At 35.6% G+C, this 20,061-nt stretch overlaps 1 protein-coding gene across 3 annotated transcripts in view; it reads right to left on the bottom strand.

Annotated features, from left to right (window-relative positions):
• Window positions 1–1,502: 1,502 nt before the first annotated feature.
• LOC111512845 (uncharacterized) overlaps window positions 1,503–20,061 on the bottom strand; it is a 93,406-nt gene continuing 74,847 nt past the window's right edge. For 2 of the 3 annotated variants that reach the window (XM_074181320.1, XM_074181319.1), the window contains exons 2-4: window positions 10,727–11,004; window positions 3,284–3,525; window positions 1,503–3,123 (exon numbers count right to left, since the gene is read on the bottom strand). In XM_074181320.1, the coding sequence (XP_074037421.1) occupies window positions 2,703–3,123; window positions 3,284–3,525; window positions 10,727–11,004 (941 nt within the window). In that variant the 3' untranslated portion in view covers window positions 1,503–2,702. Of the gene's footprint in view, window positions 3,124–3,283; window positions 3,526–10,726; window positions 11,005–19,971; window positions 20,051–20,061 lie in introns of all 3 variants that reach the window. The other variant, XM_074181321.1, reaches the window with a different exon arrangement.

The following is a 20,061-nucleotide window of genomic DNA, read 5'->3' on the forward strand; positions in this document are numbered from 1 at the left end:
ATATATAAAATTGGTGATGGATTCTCGGATACGGAACCTATAAGAAAGTGTTCTCGTTTCTAAATGTTTTCTCGAATAACGTCATGAAAAATTTAAACAAACTTGACGAATTTTTGGTATCTTGGGAACTAATCAAAATTTTTCAAATTTCAAAACGCCGTTCAATTGTGATTTTTCATTTTATCAAATTACACAGCATGTAACAAACTTGTACGAATAATAAGTAATATATTACATGTGATACTCTGAATATACTTTCTTTGAGGATAATACAAAACATAAAAAAATCAAACACAAATTCATTAAAAGAAAAGTTTGGATAACCGACGGCATAATACGGTCCATTATCGAAAGGGATAGACTATTTAGAAAGTACCGAAATAACATGTCTGACACAGTTTCCAAAGAAGAATATTTGAATTACAGGAATACACTGAATAGTTTGATTAAAAGCAGGAAAAAGAGTTATTACAGACAAAAAATTGAAAATAATAAAAATAGTAGTCAAGCATTATGGAACACAATAAAAACATTGAATAAAAATCAAAATAATAAAGGAATAGATCAAATCATTGATGAAAACGGACATCTCACTGTTGATAAGGAAGAAATTTCTGACATTTTCAACAATTATTACATCAATGTCGGTGAAAATCTGGCTAGGCAGGTAATATTTCCAGAAAATCCTCCTCTGAGTAGATATTCTTCCCGTCATTCTATGTTTTTTCATCCAACAGATGAAAATGAAGTAATAAATCTCATCGATTCCCTCAAATCCAACAAAGCACCAGGAATTGATGGAATCAAATCAGAAACACTGAAGGAAATCAAAAATGAAATCGCAAGTCCGCTGACACAACTTATAAATAAAGTATTAATAGAGGGTCATTTTCCATCAATTTTCAAAGACAGCATTGTCCAGCCTCACTTTAAAAAAGGCTGTAAAAAGAACCCAGGTAACTATCGCCCAATTTCTCTTATTAGTAATTTAGCAAAAATACTAGAAAAAGTCATAAAAATAAGAATGATGAAGTATATAGAAAAATATGATTTTATTTCAAATAGACAATTTGGGTTCCGAGATGGTAAATCTACGGAAGATGCAATCCACTTAGTTACAACCAAAATCTATGAAGAGTTGGATAAAGGCCATCCATCCCTATGTGTTTTTTTAGATCTTGCAAAAGCTTTCGACACGGTCAATCATACGCAGTTGTTAGAAGTATTGCAAGATCTAGGATTTAGAGGAAAATCTTTTGAATTACTGAAAACTTACCTTCTCAATAGAAAACAATGTGTTAGAATAAACGAAACATTGAGTAAAAAATTAAAAATAAGATGTGGAGTACCACAAGGAACCGTACTCGGTCCAATACTTTTTATAATTTACATAAACTCTATACTCACCTTCAATAGCTTAGGTACGGTTTCCAGTTTCGCAGACGACACTGTCGTTATGTATGAGGATGATACTTGGGATGGGTTGAAAGAAAAAGCAGAAAAAGATATGGCAAATTTAATTAAATGTTTTGGACAAAAAGTACTTTCAATAAACTATGAAAAAACCTGTTTCGTTCCATTTTCTTGTTACGTCAGTGGCCTCCCGGACTACGATAAGTTACAAATTGATATAAGCTCGGATGAAACTATTACGATTAAAAGAGCCAATAATGCGAAATATCTGGGCATAATAGTGGATTGTCATCTTAGATGGGATAAACACCTGGTGCAAGTCTGTAAAACTCTACGTTCTCTCCTATACAGGTTCAAATTCTTTCAGCAAATACTGGATTTCAAATATCTCAAAATTCTTTATCAATCATTAGTGGAAACACGACTTACTTACGGTATTCTAGCTTGGGGGGCAGCAACGAATGCTCACTTGCAGAATCTTGAAGTAATACAAAAAAGATATTTGGAAATTATATCATCCAAACCAATGAGGTATTCCTCCGACCTACTATTTGCAGAAACGGAAGTCTTTGATTTGCGTCAGCTTTATTACTATAAAATTGTGATAAGACAATTCAAAAACAGATTTAATCTCCCACTCATCAGCCATAACTACCAAACTCGTCTGAAAGCGAATAATTCTCTGAAAACGAAACCAGTCAGAAAGAAAATAGGACAGAGAAATCATTCTTTTTTATCTAGTAAATTTTATAACTTTTTGCCGACGGAAAACAAAGAAGTCTCAAACATATACTCCTTCAAAAAAAAGACTAAACATTATATTCTTTCTTTAGAACGTAAGGCTATCCATTCATTGTTTGAATATTAGAATATTCCATATATTTTATTTTGTTGATTATTGATGTTCGTTACCTATGTTATGATATTTATGTTTCAATAATTGTGTGTAAGGCTCATTAGCCTAATTTTATTAAATTGACTACAATTTTATTATGTCACAAACATTTTAGTGAATTATACATGATTTTATACATATAACTCTCATATAGAAATGCAACTGAGTCCTATTTTGAAGTGTACTAATTATTGTCAATATTTGGAATAAGTAAATCACCCACGCACAGGCACTGCCTTAGTGGATACTTGTTTATTCGAAATATCTCTGAATGAAAGTGCACTATTATTATATTATTGTATTTTATTTTAAGAAACTTATTATTATTTTGAGAATTTATTGAGAATAAACTTATTATTATTATTATTATTATTATTATTATTATATATTATTATTAAAGAGCACTCTTCAAATTTGCTTTTTCCACAGAAAACCAATAGCTCATACCCTGGCATCTGAGTCCTACTTTTTCAGCCAAGCTCTTCGACGCAGCGTTTGACAATGATATCATAGCTGTAGGTTCATCACCTTCTTGTGCAATCTGCCTACTCAGTTCTTTCACAAGTATTTCAGCAAATCCTCTACCTCTATATTTTTCCAAAGTATGCAGTAATCCGAGTTCACCAAGTGCACTTTTCAATATCCATGCAACTAGTTCATTAGTGGATTTCAAAAACAAACCGACACCACCATTGTGTTCAATCAAAGAACACACATACTCGTAAGATCGGTTATAATCATCGAAAAACCATACAGATTTGGCTGTTTGGATGTGACTTAGTTCGATCTTTTCAAACTTCACATCATCAGGACATCTGCAAATGAGGATTCATCAGTTTTTCATTTAAAAAAGAGATCATATCGCTGTAACAAATCAGAAATGAAATGAAAAATCGTTCATAATAAATTCCAATATTGGAACATCTGTACAATTATCAACTGAAGAAAATGTTAATTTTTCTTCAAGTTACTCACTCTGAATTGAGAAGCATTGCTTCCTCTTTTGGAATGCTGTAAATATAAGAAGGAGAGGGATATTTCACTTTCATGTTCTTATTTTTCAGTACTCGTTCTATGGTTGCATAAATTCTATAGTGAATTTCATAGAAACATATTGGCTTGTCAAATTCTATCCTTCTGGTTTCCATCAGACTTTCATATATTGTCTCGCCAGTCATATCTAATGTGAAGACTGCTATTTGATATTCTTGGCCATACTGAAAATGATTATCTCAGTTCAAATTCTGATCATCGACCCACAGAAATTCTGCAATTATAATAAATCATTTGATCTACAGAAAATACTGTCAATCAATTTTTCATCGTTAGATAATCATGGTATTTAATGATTACGAAAATTTTTGATGAATTTAAATTCCGAACATGATTTTTTTCAATTATCCGAAAAAGAACACTCTCATATGTATAACTGATGAGTTGTACATCATTTGTACATACAGATAAAATATATTTATCAAAGGTATACTTATACTTTCGGATAGATATATATGATTAATTGTCCTCGAATATAAACTAATTCATTTCATTAATTTCAATGAAAACGGGAGAGCATTCGCTACACTCAACTTCGTAATTGTAGTAATTCAGACTCGGACTCATTTTTTTATTTATTTCATAATCTGTCACTGAAACATTCACTTGTTCGTTAGAAAAATAATTATAAATAATAATAATGATTTGGGTCACGAATCATTATTATTATTTGTTTGAAGGTGGTTGACAATGTTTCGTGGTGTATTTCATGAGTTCGGACTTCCATTGTCTAATATAATATAAATTGATTTGATAACCCTGAAAAAAAACAAAAAGATTAACCGAAAATAACAATTTTATTAAACAAAAAACTGAATTTACAAAGAAATAACATACAACAACAACCAAACGAATAAAAATTTAAATATTAATAAAAGCTGAAAAAAACTGAAAAAATTAAAAATATTATTAACAAAAAATGAAAAAATGAAAATTAAATAACATGGTTTGAAATCTTTTGATTTTTATTTTTCAAATAAAGTTTGTGGAGATCAAATCGTGAGGTGTAGTTTATGGAATAGATTATTTTCAATCGTCTGGTGTACATGAAGGGTATGTGAATGGGAAATATGAAGTTTTTGTGTAATCAACAGTCAATTTATTGAATTGAAACCAGTCTGAAATTTTAGGAAAACATCTTCAACGATTTGTTTGCCAAGTTGAAGAAATATATAAAATGGCAATATCATCGGCGAAGAGGTATTGCCCAGAGGTATTGAGGTATTGAGGGAAAACAAACTAATCATGTAGATAGTAAAGAAAAGTGGCTTCAGTATAGTAACTTGAAGAACACTACAAGTCACTGTTCTAGGCATACTCAGACCACCATCAATTTCCACACTCTGTTCATGCTCTGATGTACAACTGGACGAAAGATCGTATGTCTTCCACTGGTTGGCATAATTGTTCAATTTTCTCGAAAGATTTTTGTGGCATATGGTGTCAAGAGCTCTTGAAAGGTCTATTAATAATATATCGGTATTTTCACATCTAAAGCAGCATAAATGAGTGGAGTCAGTTTATAAATGGCCTCCTCCTTTTGGCCTTCACAAAATTTTTGAAATATTAGATAGTACTGAAATTGGCATATCTTCAAATTCGTATTCATTTTATTACATTGATTTTATTGTTACATATTGTAATGAATCTGAAGCCGGCCCTGACCGTTATCTCAGACACCAAACATATGACTCACCGCGAAAGGAGTGCGATCGACGAATCGCCACGAAAAGAATAGATAAGTACCGAAACCGCTAGAGGTATCTAGAACGTTCGTTACCAATATAAAAGGTCGGGTCCTCGCTCAGAGAAGGAGTCTGTATCTAGAAAGTGAATCGTGCGTTTGAAGAAAGAATTCTAACCGTGAAGATGAATTAAGCGGTGGTTGCTAAGTGTTGTATATAAATTAGTTGTGATAGTGAAATATTGTTAAAAATAAATTTGTTTAAGACAGTTAATTCTTTAATTCGTTACAATTGGTGATCAGAAGTGGATTTTCAAAATAAATTTGCAAGCGCTTGGTGGACACTTTGTATTACGGTGAAATTGACTATAAAACTTTCGCGCAGAGAGACTAGAGATTCATTGTGTTTCGCGAAGTAGACAATAACGGACTACGGACACATAAACCGATAGACATTTCTCGCGAAAAATAGACTTGTGAAAATAAATAAGTGTTTCGGACTCGATTAAAATAAGTGGACATATTCAGTTTTGTGAAAAATAGACATTAAGAGACAAAATGTGTTCGAGGAAAGTGCGCCTAGTGGACTTGAAAGTCGCGGAATTGAAGCAAGAATTGCAGGAGAGAGAGAGCTAGATTCTTCCGGAAACGAATCAGTACTCCAGAAGAGACTATGGGATAACTTGATTGAATCAGGAGAAGATCCCGAAGCATATTTATTCGAAGCTTCTGGGGGTGATTTGAGTTCAATAATGAGCAAACTAGATGAACTTCAACAAAGTTCGGTGAGTTTAAAAGATGAACTTCAAGAAAACTCGAAGAGTTTGGAAGTTAAATTTCTAGAGAATTCGAATAGTTTGAAGGAAGAACTTCTAGAAAATGCAGAAGGCTTGAAGAAAGAGCTTTGTAGTGTGGCGAGCCTACTCGAAGAAAGAATAGGAACCATCGAGACAGAGATAGACAAAATCAGAGAGGAAATCAAAGATGAAATCGGAGCAGAAATGCTCCGATTTCATCTTGGCAAAACCAAATCGTTAATTCTGTCCACACTGCAGAATCTGTTACCAAAAACTCGATTCTGGAACTGAAAGATGTCAAAGGCAGTTCTGAACTAGGAAAGCTCACCATGAAGTCGCCCCAGTTCGACGGAAAAACTCCCTGGGAAAATTATCGCCGACAATTCGAAGCTGCAGCCAGAGCAAATGGATGGAATGCAGGAGAAAAGGAGGTAGTATTAACACTGGCGTTGCGTGGAGAAGCAACGAATAGTTTGCAAACCCTCACGGCCCAAGAACAGGAAGACTATGACCAACTCATAAACCATTTTGAGCTACGGTATGGACAGGCACACCTAGAACACGTTTACCATTCACAACTGAAGAACCGCTGTCAGAAATCAGGAAAAGCCCTACCGGAGTTTGAAGCCGACATAGCTCCATAGGTCCGTCTGGCATATCCTGCTACACCCGAAAATGTAATGGAGCGGTTAGCAGTTCAGGCATTCTTGAATGGACTTTACGACCAAGAAACGAGGCAGGCCTTGACGGAAGGTCATCCCAAACATATCGTGGATGCACTGGCAAGCGCTCTGGAGTTTGAGGCTGCGAAACAATCCTGCAAGAGCCAGAGCAAAGTTCGAAGTATCGAAGAAGATGGACAAGTGCCTGCGGATATTGAGGCCACCATCAGAAAATCAATAAAAGTAGTGTTGCCTGGGAGGAAAAATATAAGATGCTGGAACTGTGGGAAAATTGGACATGTGTGTAGCAAATGTTAAGCTTTCCAAGAGTCGACAACAAATCAGGAAAACTAGAGGAGGTCGATGAGAAGGGGCAATCGTCGGCCTGTACCCAGCAAGCCCCCGTAAGAAACGTTTATGTTGCCGTTCTCCAACGACAAGACAAAGGTGTTTTCGTAGACGGCCTCATCAACAACGAGCCTTGCACTATGCTGCTAGATACAGGTGCGACGAGAATCATTCTTGGGCCAACCTTTGCCAAAACACCGGCAAGAATTGAACCGTCAAGCTGGAAGCTATACACTGCAACAGGGGAGGCAGCCACTGTACTTGGAGAACTACCAATTGAATTGGTGTTGGGCAGCACAAAATTGAAACATCGTGCATTGGTGGCGGACATCGAGGACGATGCGACCACTAGAATAGACATAATGAATTCCAGAGGGTTCGAGCTGAATTTTGGAGATGGCGTCCTACGTGTCGATGAAGAAGTCACTGGAGGACATCTGGGAGTAACGAAGACCCCCCAGAAAGTAAGACAACGGTTTTACTGAGTTAATTGTCAAGCCGACGTCAAGGACTGGGGCAGAAAGTGTGCTATATGCGCTGCCAGTAACGGACCTAGGATACGACAGAAAGCTCCAATGCGCCAGTATAACGTGGGTAGTCCTCTTGGGAGAATCGCCATCGACATCGCCGGTCCGTTCCCAGAGTCCGACCATGGGAACAAATACATCCTGGTAGCCATGGACTACTTCAGTAAGTGGGCAGAACTCAATGCCCTGCCCAACCAGGAAGCCTTTACCGTCGCTGACGTCCTGGTAAAGGAATGGATATGGCAATTCGGTGTCCCGTTGAAGCAGCATTCAAACCAGAGCAGGAATTTTGAGTCCAACCTTTTCCAAGAAATATGTAAACTTTTGGACATTCGAAAGACCAAAACCACAGCCTTACATCCACAGTCCGATGGAATGGTGGAACGAATGAATAAGACCATAAACCGCCACTTGTCCAAAGTAGTCTCTGACCATCAAAGAGACTGGGACCAATACCTCCACCTGTTTCTGCTGGCTTATCGTTCGGCAGTACACGAGTCAACCGGCCAAACCCCTGCCAGTATTATAATGGGCCGAGAGCTGCGGCTTCCTTGCGACTTGAAGTTTGGGACGCCGCCAGAACAAGACACTGCGGGGGAAGGCTATGTCAGCAAGCTTCGGCAGAGAATGGACAACATCCATGAACGAGTCCGTCTGAACATCCGGAGTGCCAGCGATAGAATGAAGAAGGCCTATGACATCAAGGCGAATGCTGGAGAATTCGAAACCGGTGACCTAGTTTGGCTGTACAACCCTAAGTGATGCCGTGGTTTATCACCGAAGTTGCGGAACTCGTGGGAAGGTCCGTACAAAATCATGAAAAACATTAATGACCTCGTCTACCGAATTCATAAGCCACCTCGAAGAAAGCCTAGGGTCGTTTATTCTGATAGAGTGGCTCATTATGCTGGAAATCACGATAAAGTGCGTGCCCTCAGACCACCAGAGGATGGAATGGCGTGCCAGCAATTCATGTCTTTATATCGAACGGACAGAAGGTGGTACATGGGGTAACTCGAGAAGAGCCACGAGATCTTTTCAAGGTTCCTGTTGATTACGCACTAGCTCACTGCGTGGCAGAGGATCTCCAAATGTCCATTACGAGAACAGAATCCAGAAGTCGGTGGAGTGCTATAGTTGAAGGAGGGTCAGAGAAACATCTTCTACTTGGTGACCAAAAAGCATTCTCGAGACAAACCGTCCTATGAAGATGTCTGGAGGAGTCTCAGGTAATAGACTGAATAAGACGATGCTCGACCAGAATCTCGTGGACTTGGCAATCCCGAAATTAGCCTCTCGGCTCGGCAGGCTGTACTGGAGAATTGTGGGAAGCATGTTGGAAACGATCTTCAGATCCAGCGGCATCCAGATTTTGGTGTGCGGTAACCATCTTCCACGACCGAGCATGAAGACTGTGGAGTGTTACTTCCATCGAACTTCACAGTGCAGATATGGGGAGTTCTGCAGGTATCGACACACGCCAAGGATGATATTTCGGGACGAAACGTCTTTGAGAAGGGGGCAATGTTATGAATCTGAAGCCGGCCCTGACCGTTATCTCAGACACCAAACATATGACTCACCGCGAAAGGAATGCGATCGACGAATCGCCACGAAAAGAATAGATGAGTACCAAAACCGCTAGAGGTATATAGAACGTTCGTTACCAATATAGAAAGGTCGGGTCCTCGCTCAGAGAGGGAGTCTGTATCTAGAAAGTGAATCGTGCGTTTAAAGAAAGAATTCTAACCGTGAAGATGAATTAAGCGTTAGTTGCTAAGTGTTGTATATAAATTAGTTGTGATAGTGAAATATTGTTAAAAATAAATTTGTTCAAGACAGTTAATTCTTTAATTCGATACAATATTTAAATTTTTTTGAAAAACATCCAGATTTACATAAGAATGTTAGTGGAGAGCACATATCATTAGCTAGTTCTTTCAAAGTTTCTAATTGTGTCATACCCTAGTGACTCTATAATTTCGTAAATCCTGTATTTCGTTAGCCAATTTTTGTCAATTCGCTATAATGCTTATTGAAATTATCGACAATCTTCATTTTCTAGTGATGATAAACCCATCATCTGATTCGATTTCGTTACTTTTTTTGTTCATTCCAATTACATACATTCTTAATGAACTGCCAAATAACTTCAGAACTATTTTTAGTTTTTCAATAAATATAGAAGCCATTTGGCCAACATAACTTTTAAGTGTACATTTCGTTACAACTTTTTGTACTTGAATCAAGTTGAAGCTGGTGATAGTCAATGTAACTTTTATAGACCTACAATAGTTGATAAGAGATATTTTATAGGCAGAACAATGGGATAGTGATCTTTTTTATCATACTGATTCATGACAGATTTAATTTTTTTGTTTTGTTAACATATTATTTCACGAAGGAATGAACTAAGCAACTGTGACTTGATAATCTCTTACAATCATCAACAAAGGTATTGTAAACAAAATCACTCATTATAATGTTGTATTCTTCGGCATAATCATTATCACTCAACAGATTTATATTGAGGTCACATAAAATCAACATCATTTGGCTATTGTTGTTCTGAGTATTCCATTAGATCAAAATCAACAAGTTTTGGACACGTAATAGGAGAGTAATAAATAGCTGTAATGGATATCTTCATCTCATTCAAAACTAAAATTCTAATTACCCCAATTCCACAAACTGTGAAGTTTAGGTTGTCAATGAAATCGATGATTGAGCTGACCCTCAATATAAAATGAGACAACGTCCTGTCAAATAAATGACGGAACTCACTGATAACTGCGAATATTCAGATGAAATAATTTTAAGTCACCTGTAATGATATGTGTATTGATATGTGTCTCTCATGAAAGAGCTGATATGATACAAACAATTCTAATGAATAGAAGAAGTTTTTTTTAATTTGGCAAAACTGGGTTATTTATCCTACTTTGGATTATTACTAAAATTTGTGATTGAATAAGAACACATTCACGCTAAATACATATTTTTCATTATGGAGACAAAATAAAGCAGGATAAAAATATTTCGAATATTCGTGATTCATTCAAGAGACAACTATCATGAATTTAAAAATAAAGTTTTCAAGCATACATCAAACAATTAATATGAATTGAAAATCTGTAGGTTTTTTCAAATTCGCCTAGGGACTATTAGAACCAACTAGAATATATACAATGGAGATTAAAAATAACTAATAAGTTTAATATCTTTGTTCCATTCCACTAGACTCAAATAAAAATCACCAATTCATTGAATCTACTGATTACGAAAAACCACTTATTAGCAGATGAATGATGAATTTTGTATATAAATTCACAACATTTCACACTCACCTCTAACAATACAAAAAAAGTTCCATCCTCTTTTCCATTCTTAGGAGACAAAATTCTCATGGCACAACATCCCTGTTGCCTCTGACGTTTTGAGTTGCTCAATGCATTACTTGCATTCGGCATAATACTCTGATTTTTGTACAAGTCTGCTAATACCCCCATCTCATCATCAGTGACTTCTTTCAGAATGTCATCATGGAACTGGGTCGTATCCATCATCTGAAGCAATGCACAGGACAATGTGGGACACACTTTTTCATTCAAACCTTCAGTTAAACCTGTTGATAACAATATTTTTTATCTATTCATACATATTTAAAAATCCTCCAATTAGAGTGTATGCTAGTGAATAGCAAGCATAGGTGTTACAGCTAATATATTCATTCTTGCTGAATATTGAGCAGAAAAAATACTTCAAGGTTAGTAAAGATATGAATTTTGAATACATAAAAACAATCCTAATAATGAAGGTATTGCGATGCAATATTCATGTTGACAACAGGAATATGATGGATATTGATAAATCAATGATTTGGCAGTGATCTCCATTCTTTGCGATAGAAATCACTTTTATGATTTAGAAGATAGGTACCCGTAAAAATTACACTTATTATGCATCGAAAATAATTACCGAAGGGTTGGAGATTAAGTGGAAAGTTCCTCCTAAAACTCCAGTATTGAATCTAACAACATTTAGATATTCATCAAATCACTTCAGTATTTTTCACAGGCTCAAAAAAATACTCGAAAAGAGAAATTTTCTGAATTTCCTTGAACTCCAGGGATTGCACTGATTCAATTCTCCGTTATCGTAAATAAGTAATTGTTTGAGGAGTTTGCTCAGATTGAGTTATCAAGAGAAATTTACGCTGTGGAAAGTACCTGGAGCAATGAGTTTAAGTGATTGTAGAAGTTATCATGTCCTGAAAAGTGAGTATGAAGCACAGGTGTTTTCGCTGGAGAGTTGAGATGTTCTGTAGAAATATCTAGATACTACCACTGAGCTGCTTACAACCATTAACGAAGTGAAAGCATACCCAGAGTAAGAAAATCAGGATCTTAGAAGAAAAACGAACGGTTCGATACATATTTTGAACTGACAGACTGTTCACGCCATGAACGAGTATATAGATTCACATAATTATTATTTCAAATCAATTTCTTATCGGAAAAGGTAACCAAGAACTGTTGACCTTTCGTTCACCCAGGTCAAGTAGGCTGCCAGAATGGTTTCTTCAACATTTTACCCTACCGTCATCATGTGATAGGTTGAGAAGTCACTGGACATCAGGAGCACACCTGCGTGCGATACAATCAATCAATCATATATTTTATTCAGAGACCCTATTGGGTATAGAATAAAGAAGTTCGTATTCTTAAAAAAGAAACCTATAGTTTTACAATCAGTATGCTCAATCACAAATTTATAAAAACATACACTAATTCACTACTGTTTCATATAAAAATACTCAGTGAGGTCGTGAAACAAATTAATTTCTAAATATTTTTTCATATCGCTTCGGAATCTGGATAGTGAGTTCTGAATTTCTGATATTTACTGGCAACGTATTGTAAGCCTTCATAGCCATGAAAATTCGTCCCTTTGACACGTCAAGATTGTCAAGTCTGTGGTAGATATTGCTGCTAACTCTAGTTTGATATGAATGTACATCATTATATCTCGGAAGTGTATTTCTGGTTTTGTAGATATAACATACCACCTCTAGTAGATACAAGCAGACGTATGGCAGGATATTCAACTCTGCAAATAAAGGTCTACAACAGAGTCTGTTTGACGTTTTCATTATAGCTGTATTGCTCGTTTTTGTGATAAAAGAAGCCCTTGTGCTTCCGGCATTGTTCTCTATATCATTATGCCATACATCAAATTTGACTGAATTTCTGCAAAATAAAAATATCTCAGGCAGTTCCTATCGACATGGTTACTAATACACCGAATTTGATATGATTCTTGCATTGCTGGGGATATATGGTCATATTTCCGAATACCGCACGAGAAACGTAGACAGCTATTCTGAATACGCTATAGTCGGAGAGCATCCGATTGTTTTAGAGCAGGTCCATAAATACTGTCGCAATAGGAAATTTTTGACATTGGCTGGATAAAAGTTTGTGTTTATTTTTCACCTTCGTTCGATAAGTAGGAATGTAGCTATGAACATGCGGTACCATGCGGTACCGGTAGGCGCTAATGAGTTAATATCGCCGGCAGCCAGCAAAAAATCATATGAAGGAAGTAGGTTGGCCATGCTGTCTTCGAGTTTGTTTAAACATTGTATCAAATCAGCTGAAGGGGGCCGGTATAATACTCCAAAAACGAGAGTTTTACATCTGTGGGTTGTTGAGATCCACAACTGTTCAAGATGAGAACTTATATGACTAAAGAGTGCTATGAATTTAATAGAATTATTTATGTAGAAGGCAACGCCACCTCCTCTGTCAATTCTGTCGGCGCGAACTAAAAGATAATTGTTGATTCCAATGGTATCAGAGTCAATTATTGGAGAGAGCCAAGTTTCAGTGACAGCAAATATAACAATATTTTTGGGAAAGAAAGTTTTTGGCTTTCTACTACTCCATCTGTATCAGATGGAGTAGTAGAAAGCCAAAAAACTTTCTTTCTCAAAAATTAATCACTCCTGAAAATATAACTCCTTCAATTCAAACAATATTTTCATTCAAAATATATTCCGAGAAAAAATCTAACCCTGTGAATAATGATCTTACATTTAAATGAACAAATTTTAAAGTTTCGTACATTTAAGGATATTTTCCGGACTGAAGCATATACAAAACAAACAATTCTGAAAGATGAATTAGTAAGGGTGGTAGTCGTCAAAGCGGAAATGAATATATTGACTTAGTAGTTGAATAAATTATAAATGAATTCAAATTCAATGTAAACAAATATAGTAAAAATTAGAGTAACTGTGTTATTTGTAGTTCCGGTCAGATGTTGTAGGAGTTCTTCGGGTCCTTTTATCAGCAGTTCTTGTAGAAGAGGGCGCAACCTCGCTTCTGTTGCGACTCACTTGCAAGAGTTCCGGATTAGACTGGATATTAGCCAGAGTGTGGAAGGTGTCGTTGATAATCAGGTGGTTATTCTTGATAGTTGCTTTGACCCCGTTAAGTTTAGCAGTATTGAGGTAAGTCCTTAGAGATTTATGGATACTCTGGTCGGCTGGACATAAATCGTTGACCACAAAGATGCTTTTATTTTTCAGTTTGTGCAAGTTTTTTATGATTTCCAATTTTTTAAAATAAGAGACCAGTTCGAGTTTCAGTGTCCGCTTTTTGTTGTTATTCTCGAATGAGTATATATTATTAACATGAGCAAATTCGATAGGTACTTCAAGAAGATGGCTTAGGAGAAAAATGACTTCACCATTGTCTTTTTTTTCGATACCAAAATCCAACAAGTTATTCCGACGAAGTTTGCGATCCTGCGACTGTACGACTTTCTTCAAAGTATCATTCTCTTCTTCGAGTAGTAATTGACACCTAGTAATTCGGATTTGATCTCGGCAAGCGTAATTTGTGATTTATCAAATTTCTCGTCTAGATTTTTCAATAGATTGTAAATAGCAGTCAAGGAAAGTTCAAATGAATTGGTCATTGTTTACACCAGTTTTTGTTCTAGCCCCAGTGCTAATACAAGCCTCAGCTTATCAGAAGTGATCGTTTATTTGCCGTTTCTTGTAAAAAGTTTTTTGTTGAAGATTGGTGTGAGATTTCAATGTAGGAAGTAATCATTATATTAGCACTTATTCAGCGTCGAGATAAGAGAAGTTGCTCACCCCGATAAGGCAGGAAGCACTAATTTACAGGTACAGATTGATGAGAGTCTCAAGATTTTGGGTTCACAAACAACAGTAGAATTCAGTATTTTCGAGAAAGGTTCACAAAGACGTTGTTCACTCGACTCGACACTCGACGATCTTTCCGACACTCGACGATCTGATGATGCAAAATAATATAGGGTGATCTATTTAAAAAAAATGATGTCATGATCTGGGGGTGCGATAGGGGAAGTAACATCAAATGTAAATATGTCAAAATGTGTCCTCCTGTATATTATGGTTGACGTGTTTTTTTTTCCTGCAAATCATTTTACCAAAAGTTATTCAGGGTAGCTCGTTTTAAATGGAATGCACTATATTACGTCCATATAGTACGTCCACTTTATCGATGAAGCTGACAATATCATTGGATATCTGGAGTAAAGCAATATTACCACTGTACCCTTTTCTGAATCCTGCCTGAATTGTTACATGATTCACATAAAGCGGTATTTGCAATTCAATGGCTCTTTTTGTCACGTTGGATGAAGTGGATAGAGTACTTATATTTCTTAATTTTTCTCAAAAATTATCTGAACCACTTTTCTTTCGATGACATAGGGCTTGTGAACAAGAAAACATTTTAGACGATTAAAAAAGGCACATGCGTCGTCAACAAAATACCCGATAAACCACATAATTTTATTTAGTATACTTTTCTTCTTCATTGACGTTTGCGTTCAATCAGAAAGAGCATTCATTTGAATTATGACACGCACTCAGTTCATCGAAGAGAAATAGCTAAACAAACGTGGGAGGTCGTAAATTTCTTAGATTTTTATACCGTTTGGTGGTTAACACGATTTTTATAAAAGAGTTTCTACGGTTTCATGTCACTATAATACACCAAAAGTTTTAACAACTAGCCAACTGTCGGTATTTCAAATTTCAAAGTGGGTAAATTTTATATCTGTCTAATGTTTCGCCACTGAAAAATTCAAATCGACAGATATCAGAGATGAAAAATGGAATATAAAATATATTTTCACAAGATAGTTAAATGAAGTTATTACGAATCTCATAAATGAAAGTAATTGTTTGGTGTTGTTCGGTGCAGTAGCCAAATGATTCCGTTTTCATTAGTTTGTGCGTTTCTAGACTTACATGAGATGTACAGAGTGGATCAAATTGGACACTTCTGATGGAAAACTCCTGTTTTCAAACTAGATAGATGAAAACTGGGGGTCAAAGTATATGACAAACTCAATGGTGGAAACCGAATATTGATATCCATCAACGTTTGTGAGTGACAGCATATTTTTCAAAAATATGCATTTTCAAAAAGTTGCTGAACCTTTTTTCCTCTCAAAAATTTCTTGTTTCTATGAAAACATTTCCAGGGCACTTTGGTACGTTGAATTCAATGATGTGAAAATTTATTTTTCCACATGAGATATCAATTGTTATTGATGGAAAACTATTATTTCAATGAGATACTCTGTATATTCCTGTATATTTCAATAGAACTCATTCAAAAATGTAGCACACTTGATATTTTGCTGGAGTCATCTTTTAAACAGAACTTTTAGGTTTTTTCATGTAGACTTTGAAACGCACACTTTGATCAAGTAGGCTTTGGACGACGCGGCCATAAAACAAATTGCAAATCTTCACTGTTAGCTGTCAAATTTTGATTCTAGCAGTAAACACGCTCTTCAATAATTAGTAGTTTTTGTTTCAAACACATTCGCAATGAAGTATGAGAATTCTGAAAAATGGAATATGATAGTCTGTTTTATACAAACCGGGCAAATTGCAGAAGCAGCAAGGAATTTGTATCACGAGAGGTATCCAGAGAACATACAACCTTTTAGAGATATTTTCGCAAGCTTGCAACACAATCTGACAGTTCACATCATTGTGGACAGCACAAACGTGCTAGGCTGAATTTTCTAGTACACTCTCTTACACATTTAAGGTTCACAAAAGGAAAACGTTTCTCGAGGGGTATTGACATAATGAGGAAGAAGTTTAGGTTAAGAACGAACGAAATTTTGACTTTTATAAAGGACAAAAACCAAGATAAATATATCTCAGTTACATACCATTAATACACGAAGAACTTTGAAAAGATTTTCAAAGAGCAAGGAGTCTTTTAGGAAGTCCAAAAGAGAAAGTCAAGAATATGAAAAAGTCTGGAATTTACGAAACTAAATGAAAGAACTGCGATGCAAAATATTGTGGACAGACAAAAATACCTATCAAAATAAGATATAAGGAACACTTAGCACACTTAAAATATGGAAGACCTGAAAAGTAAGCAGTCGCCCATAATATTTTGCAACAAAACCATTCCATAGACTTCAGTTCATTAAGAGTAGTTAGACAAGTTAACAACAACAGGCATATAAATGCCAATGAGAGTGTAGAAATAACTAAACATAATAATATTATGAATAACGATAGTGGACCAATACCTAATATACTATATAGTTTGTTGAAATAATATTTTATTCATTAGATATACCTGACTCATAAGGCCACAATGTTCAATCAATTTGAGAGTAGTAGGCAATATTGTGAAGTCAATTTAAGACACTTGAGACGTATAAATAAGGATATAAATAAGGATAGCTTTGTTAGTATGATTAGTTTAATATTCCTCTTGAAGATGATCACTTGGTGATCGAAACACTTGTCGAGGTGTTGAAATAAGGGTTTGGTGTTGGGAAAAAACTCCAGTAATATTCATTACTACACCAAAGGTTCCAAACAGTACATCACAAAAGAAATGGATAGTTACACGTTCGCTAATCTAGAGGACGTGATTATTTGTACTCCTACGTTTGAGAAGCATTTGGAAGTGAAAGTGGTCGTTATCTAGATAGGGATAGATATGTTTTCTGGATTACGTTATTCGACTAAGTGTTGCGACGTAGTCAAATGAAGATATATCTCAAATTGAAATATATTACACTGTTCAAGAAATAAGGTGAATTTCAGTTCTTCTTAAAAAATTATTCATTTATTTAATGATTTCTATCAAAGTAGTTCCCCTCAGATTCAATTCACTTGTGTCAGCGTCTTTTTCAATCATCAAAGCAGTTCTGATATTCACTTATTGGTATGTCCTTAAAATTTCTTAACGTTTCGGTTTTCATCTCCTCAATCGTCGCAAAACACTGTCTTTTTATGGTTATATTCAATCTTGGAAACATATAGGAGTCGTAGGAGGCCAAATATGGGGGATACAGTAGCTGAAGCACGATTAGGTTATTCTTGAGCGATGCTCATACGATGGTTATTTGGCTCGTACCACTTTTACAATCACCGTACGCCACTGTCGACATTTCAAGTGTTCTTGCACACTCAATTTCATTTTATACACAAAATTTGAAGCGAATTCTTCAATCGATTTTTGAAGACTGGCTATAAATGAAATCATCAAAAGAAACAATTCGTTAAGGCCAGTGTCAACTCCCTACACTGTAGGTTAATTGACACCTATCAGAAAACAACTACTCCCCTGACTAATACCACAAAGGGCGTTGGATTATATCCAACAGCTGTCAGTGCAGGATTCTTCACTGAAGTTATTCCTGCACATGCAATTATTCAGTTGGTATCAGCTAGGGGAAGTAGATGTTTTCTGATAGGTGTCAGTCCATTAACTGACAGTGTAGGGAGTTGAGACTGGCCTGAACGAATTGTTTCTTCAGATGTTTCGATTGATAGCCAGTCTTCAAGAATGCCCACTGACTATATGTGGAAAATTTTCTTTCCACATACGAGGAATTGGGCAAATTTCCGATATGCGGCTGATTACTTCATTCACAGACAAATAGTAAACCTGTTGTTTGTTGTCCGCTTCATCCTAGTTTGAGGAATGATACTCTGAAGGAATTCGATTTTCAATTATCGGAAATCATTGACTTTATATTGGTGATAGACACTACCTTGCACTGACGAGCAAAACAGCATGAAACCGGTCTGCAAGTGTGTTCCAATAATTGAAAATCTATTGCGGCAGTTGTATCATAAACAGCATATGCAAAAATAACTTCAGTGAATAATCTTGCACTGACACCTGTCGGATATTACTCAACGCCCTCCGTGATATTAGCCAGGGAAGTAGTTGTTTTCTGATAGGTGTCAATCCATTAACTCACAGTGTAAGGAATTGAGACTGGCCTGAACGAATTATTTCTTTAGATTATTCAAAAAGTTCTGATCACCGGATCGACCCTAATAATTTTCAAAGACCATGATTCTCCATGAACGTGAAATTCGAAAGCAATCTCACAAATACGGATGATATACTGCTAACTCAAAAAAAATTACACTATGAACTGTTTTTGTTGAAATCGATAAAAAGGTGAATTTTCAACATTTGTCGTAAGCACCAATATCGTTACCAAAATTACGTGTTGATGACTGTCAGTCATCACCCGAAGACGATTGTAGATACCAACAATCGAAACGTCGTGAACTAACGTGACTTGGAATCCCTACACTTTTTTATTTTTTATTATTTTCTTTTTGCATTCCTTTAATTTTTATTATATTTTTACTTGTCGGTTATTTCACTATCATTTCATTTCAGGTTTATTGTTGCTTATATAATTGTTATTTTCAACTATTCTTTTTAATTATTCGTTTTTACTTGTTTCAGGGATTTCAAATCATTTTATATAATAGACAATGGAAGTCCGAACTAGTGAAATACAAATATATTAAGCAAAAAACACTGAAATTAAATCACAATAAAATCAAATACAAGCAACAATTGGGAATTGAACGATTGAGAAGAAATAAAAATCAAAAGATTTCAAGCCAAGTTACCTCACGAAGTGAAGTGTGGATTTAGTATCCACAATCGTCTTCGGGTAATAACGACTTATTCTCCGAAAGATGACTATTTATAGGTCATACGACTGATTTCACCTACCCCTCTTTCCTCTCTTCGCTTCACTGGTTTAGTGGGTACTGGCTGTTTGGCAGAAGTTGGCCGTTTTTCGCTCGATCATGGGTTTCCATATGTTACGTATCTCTATGCTAGCTTGGCTGGTGGGCTTGGTGGACAACATATATGCGACTTCTTTGACTTTTCTCCTAAACCAGTGTTCCTCCCTATGGATTCTTCATTGATTTTTTCAGGGATTTCAAATCATTCAATATCATATTAGACAATGGAAGTCCTAACTAATGAAATTCGCCATGGAATATTGTCAACCAAATTCAAACACACACTATTTTCGTATAACATTAAAGAAAAATTGCTTTCGAAACACTACAAAAATCACTTCTTCTTATTGATATGAAATTAATTGATTGAAAGTACTTTTCACTATTGTATGATTCAATGTTTATATAGAAGTATTTGTTATGAAAGGGATTTTTTTTCAATTTACATCTGAAAGTAACTTCTATGCATGATATACTCACCTTTGTGAAGAGTTTATTTCGAAAGTAATAGCTTTCTTGTTTCCTTTGGAAGTTTGCCACATTTCAAAACTTTGTGCTGCTGTCCTCATA

The sequence above is a fragment of the Leptinotarsa decemlineata genome, unplaced genomic scaffold, assembly GCF_025532065.1.
Source record: "Leptinotarsa decemlineata unplaced genomic scaffold, Ldec_3_MD MMD2_tig00026307_RagTag_RagTag, whole genome shotgun sequence".
Lineage (NCBI taxonomy): Eukaryota > Metazoa > Arthropoda > Insecta > Coleoptera > Chrysomelidae > Leptinotarsa > Leptinotarsa decemlineata.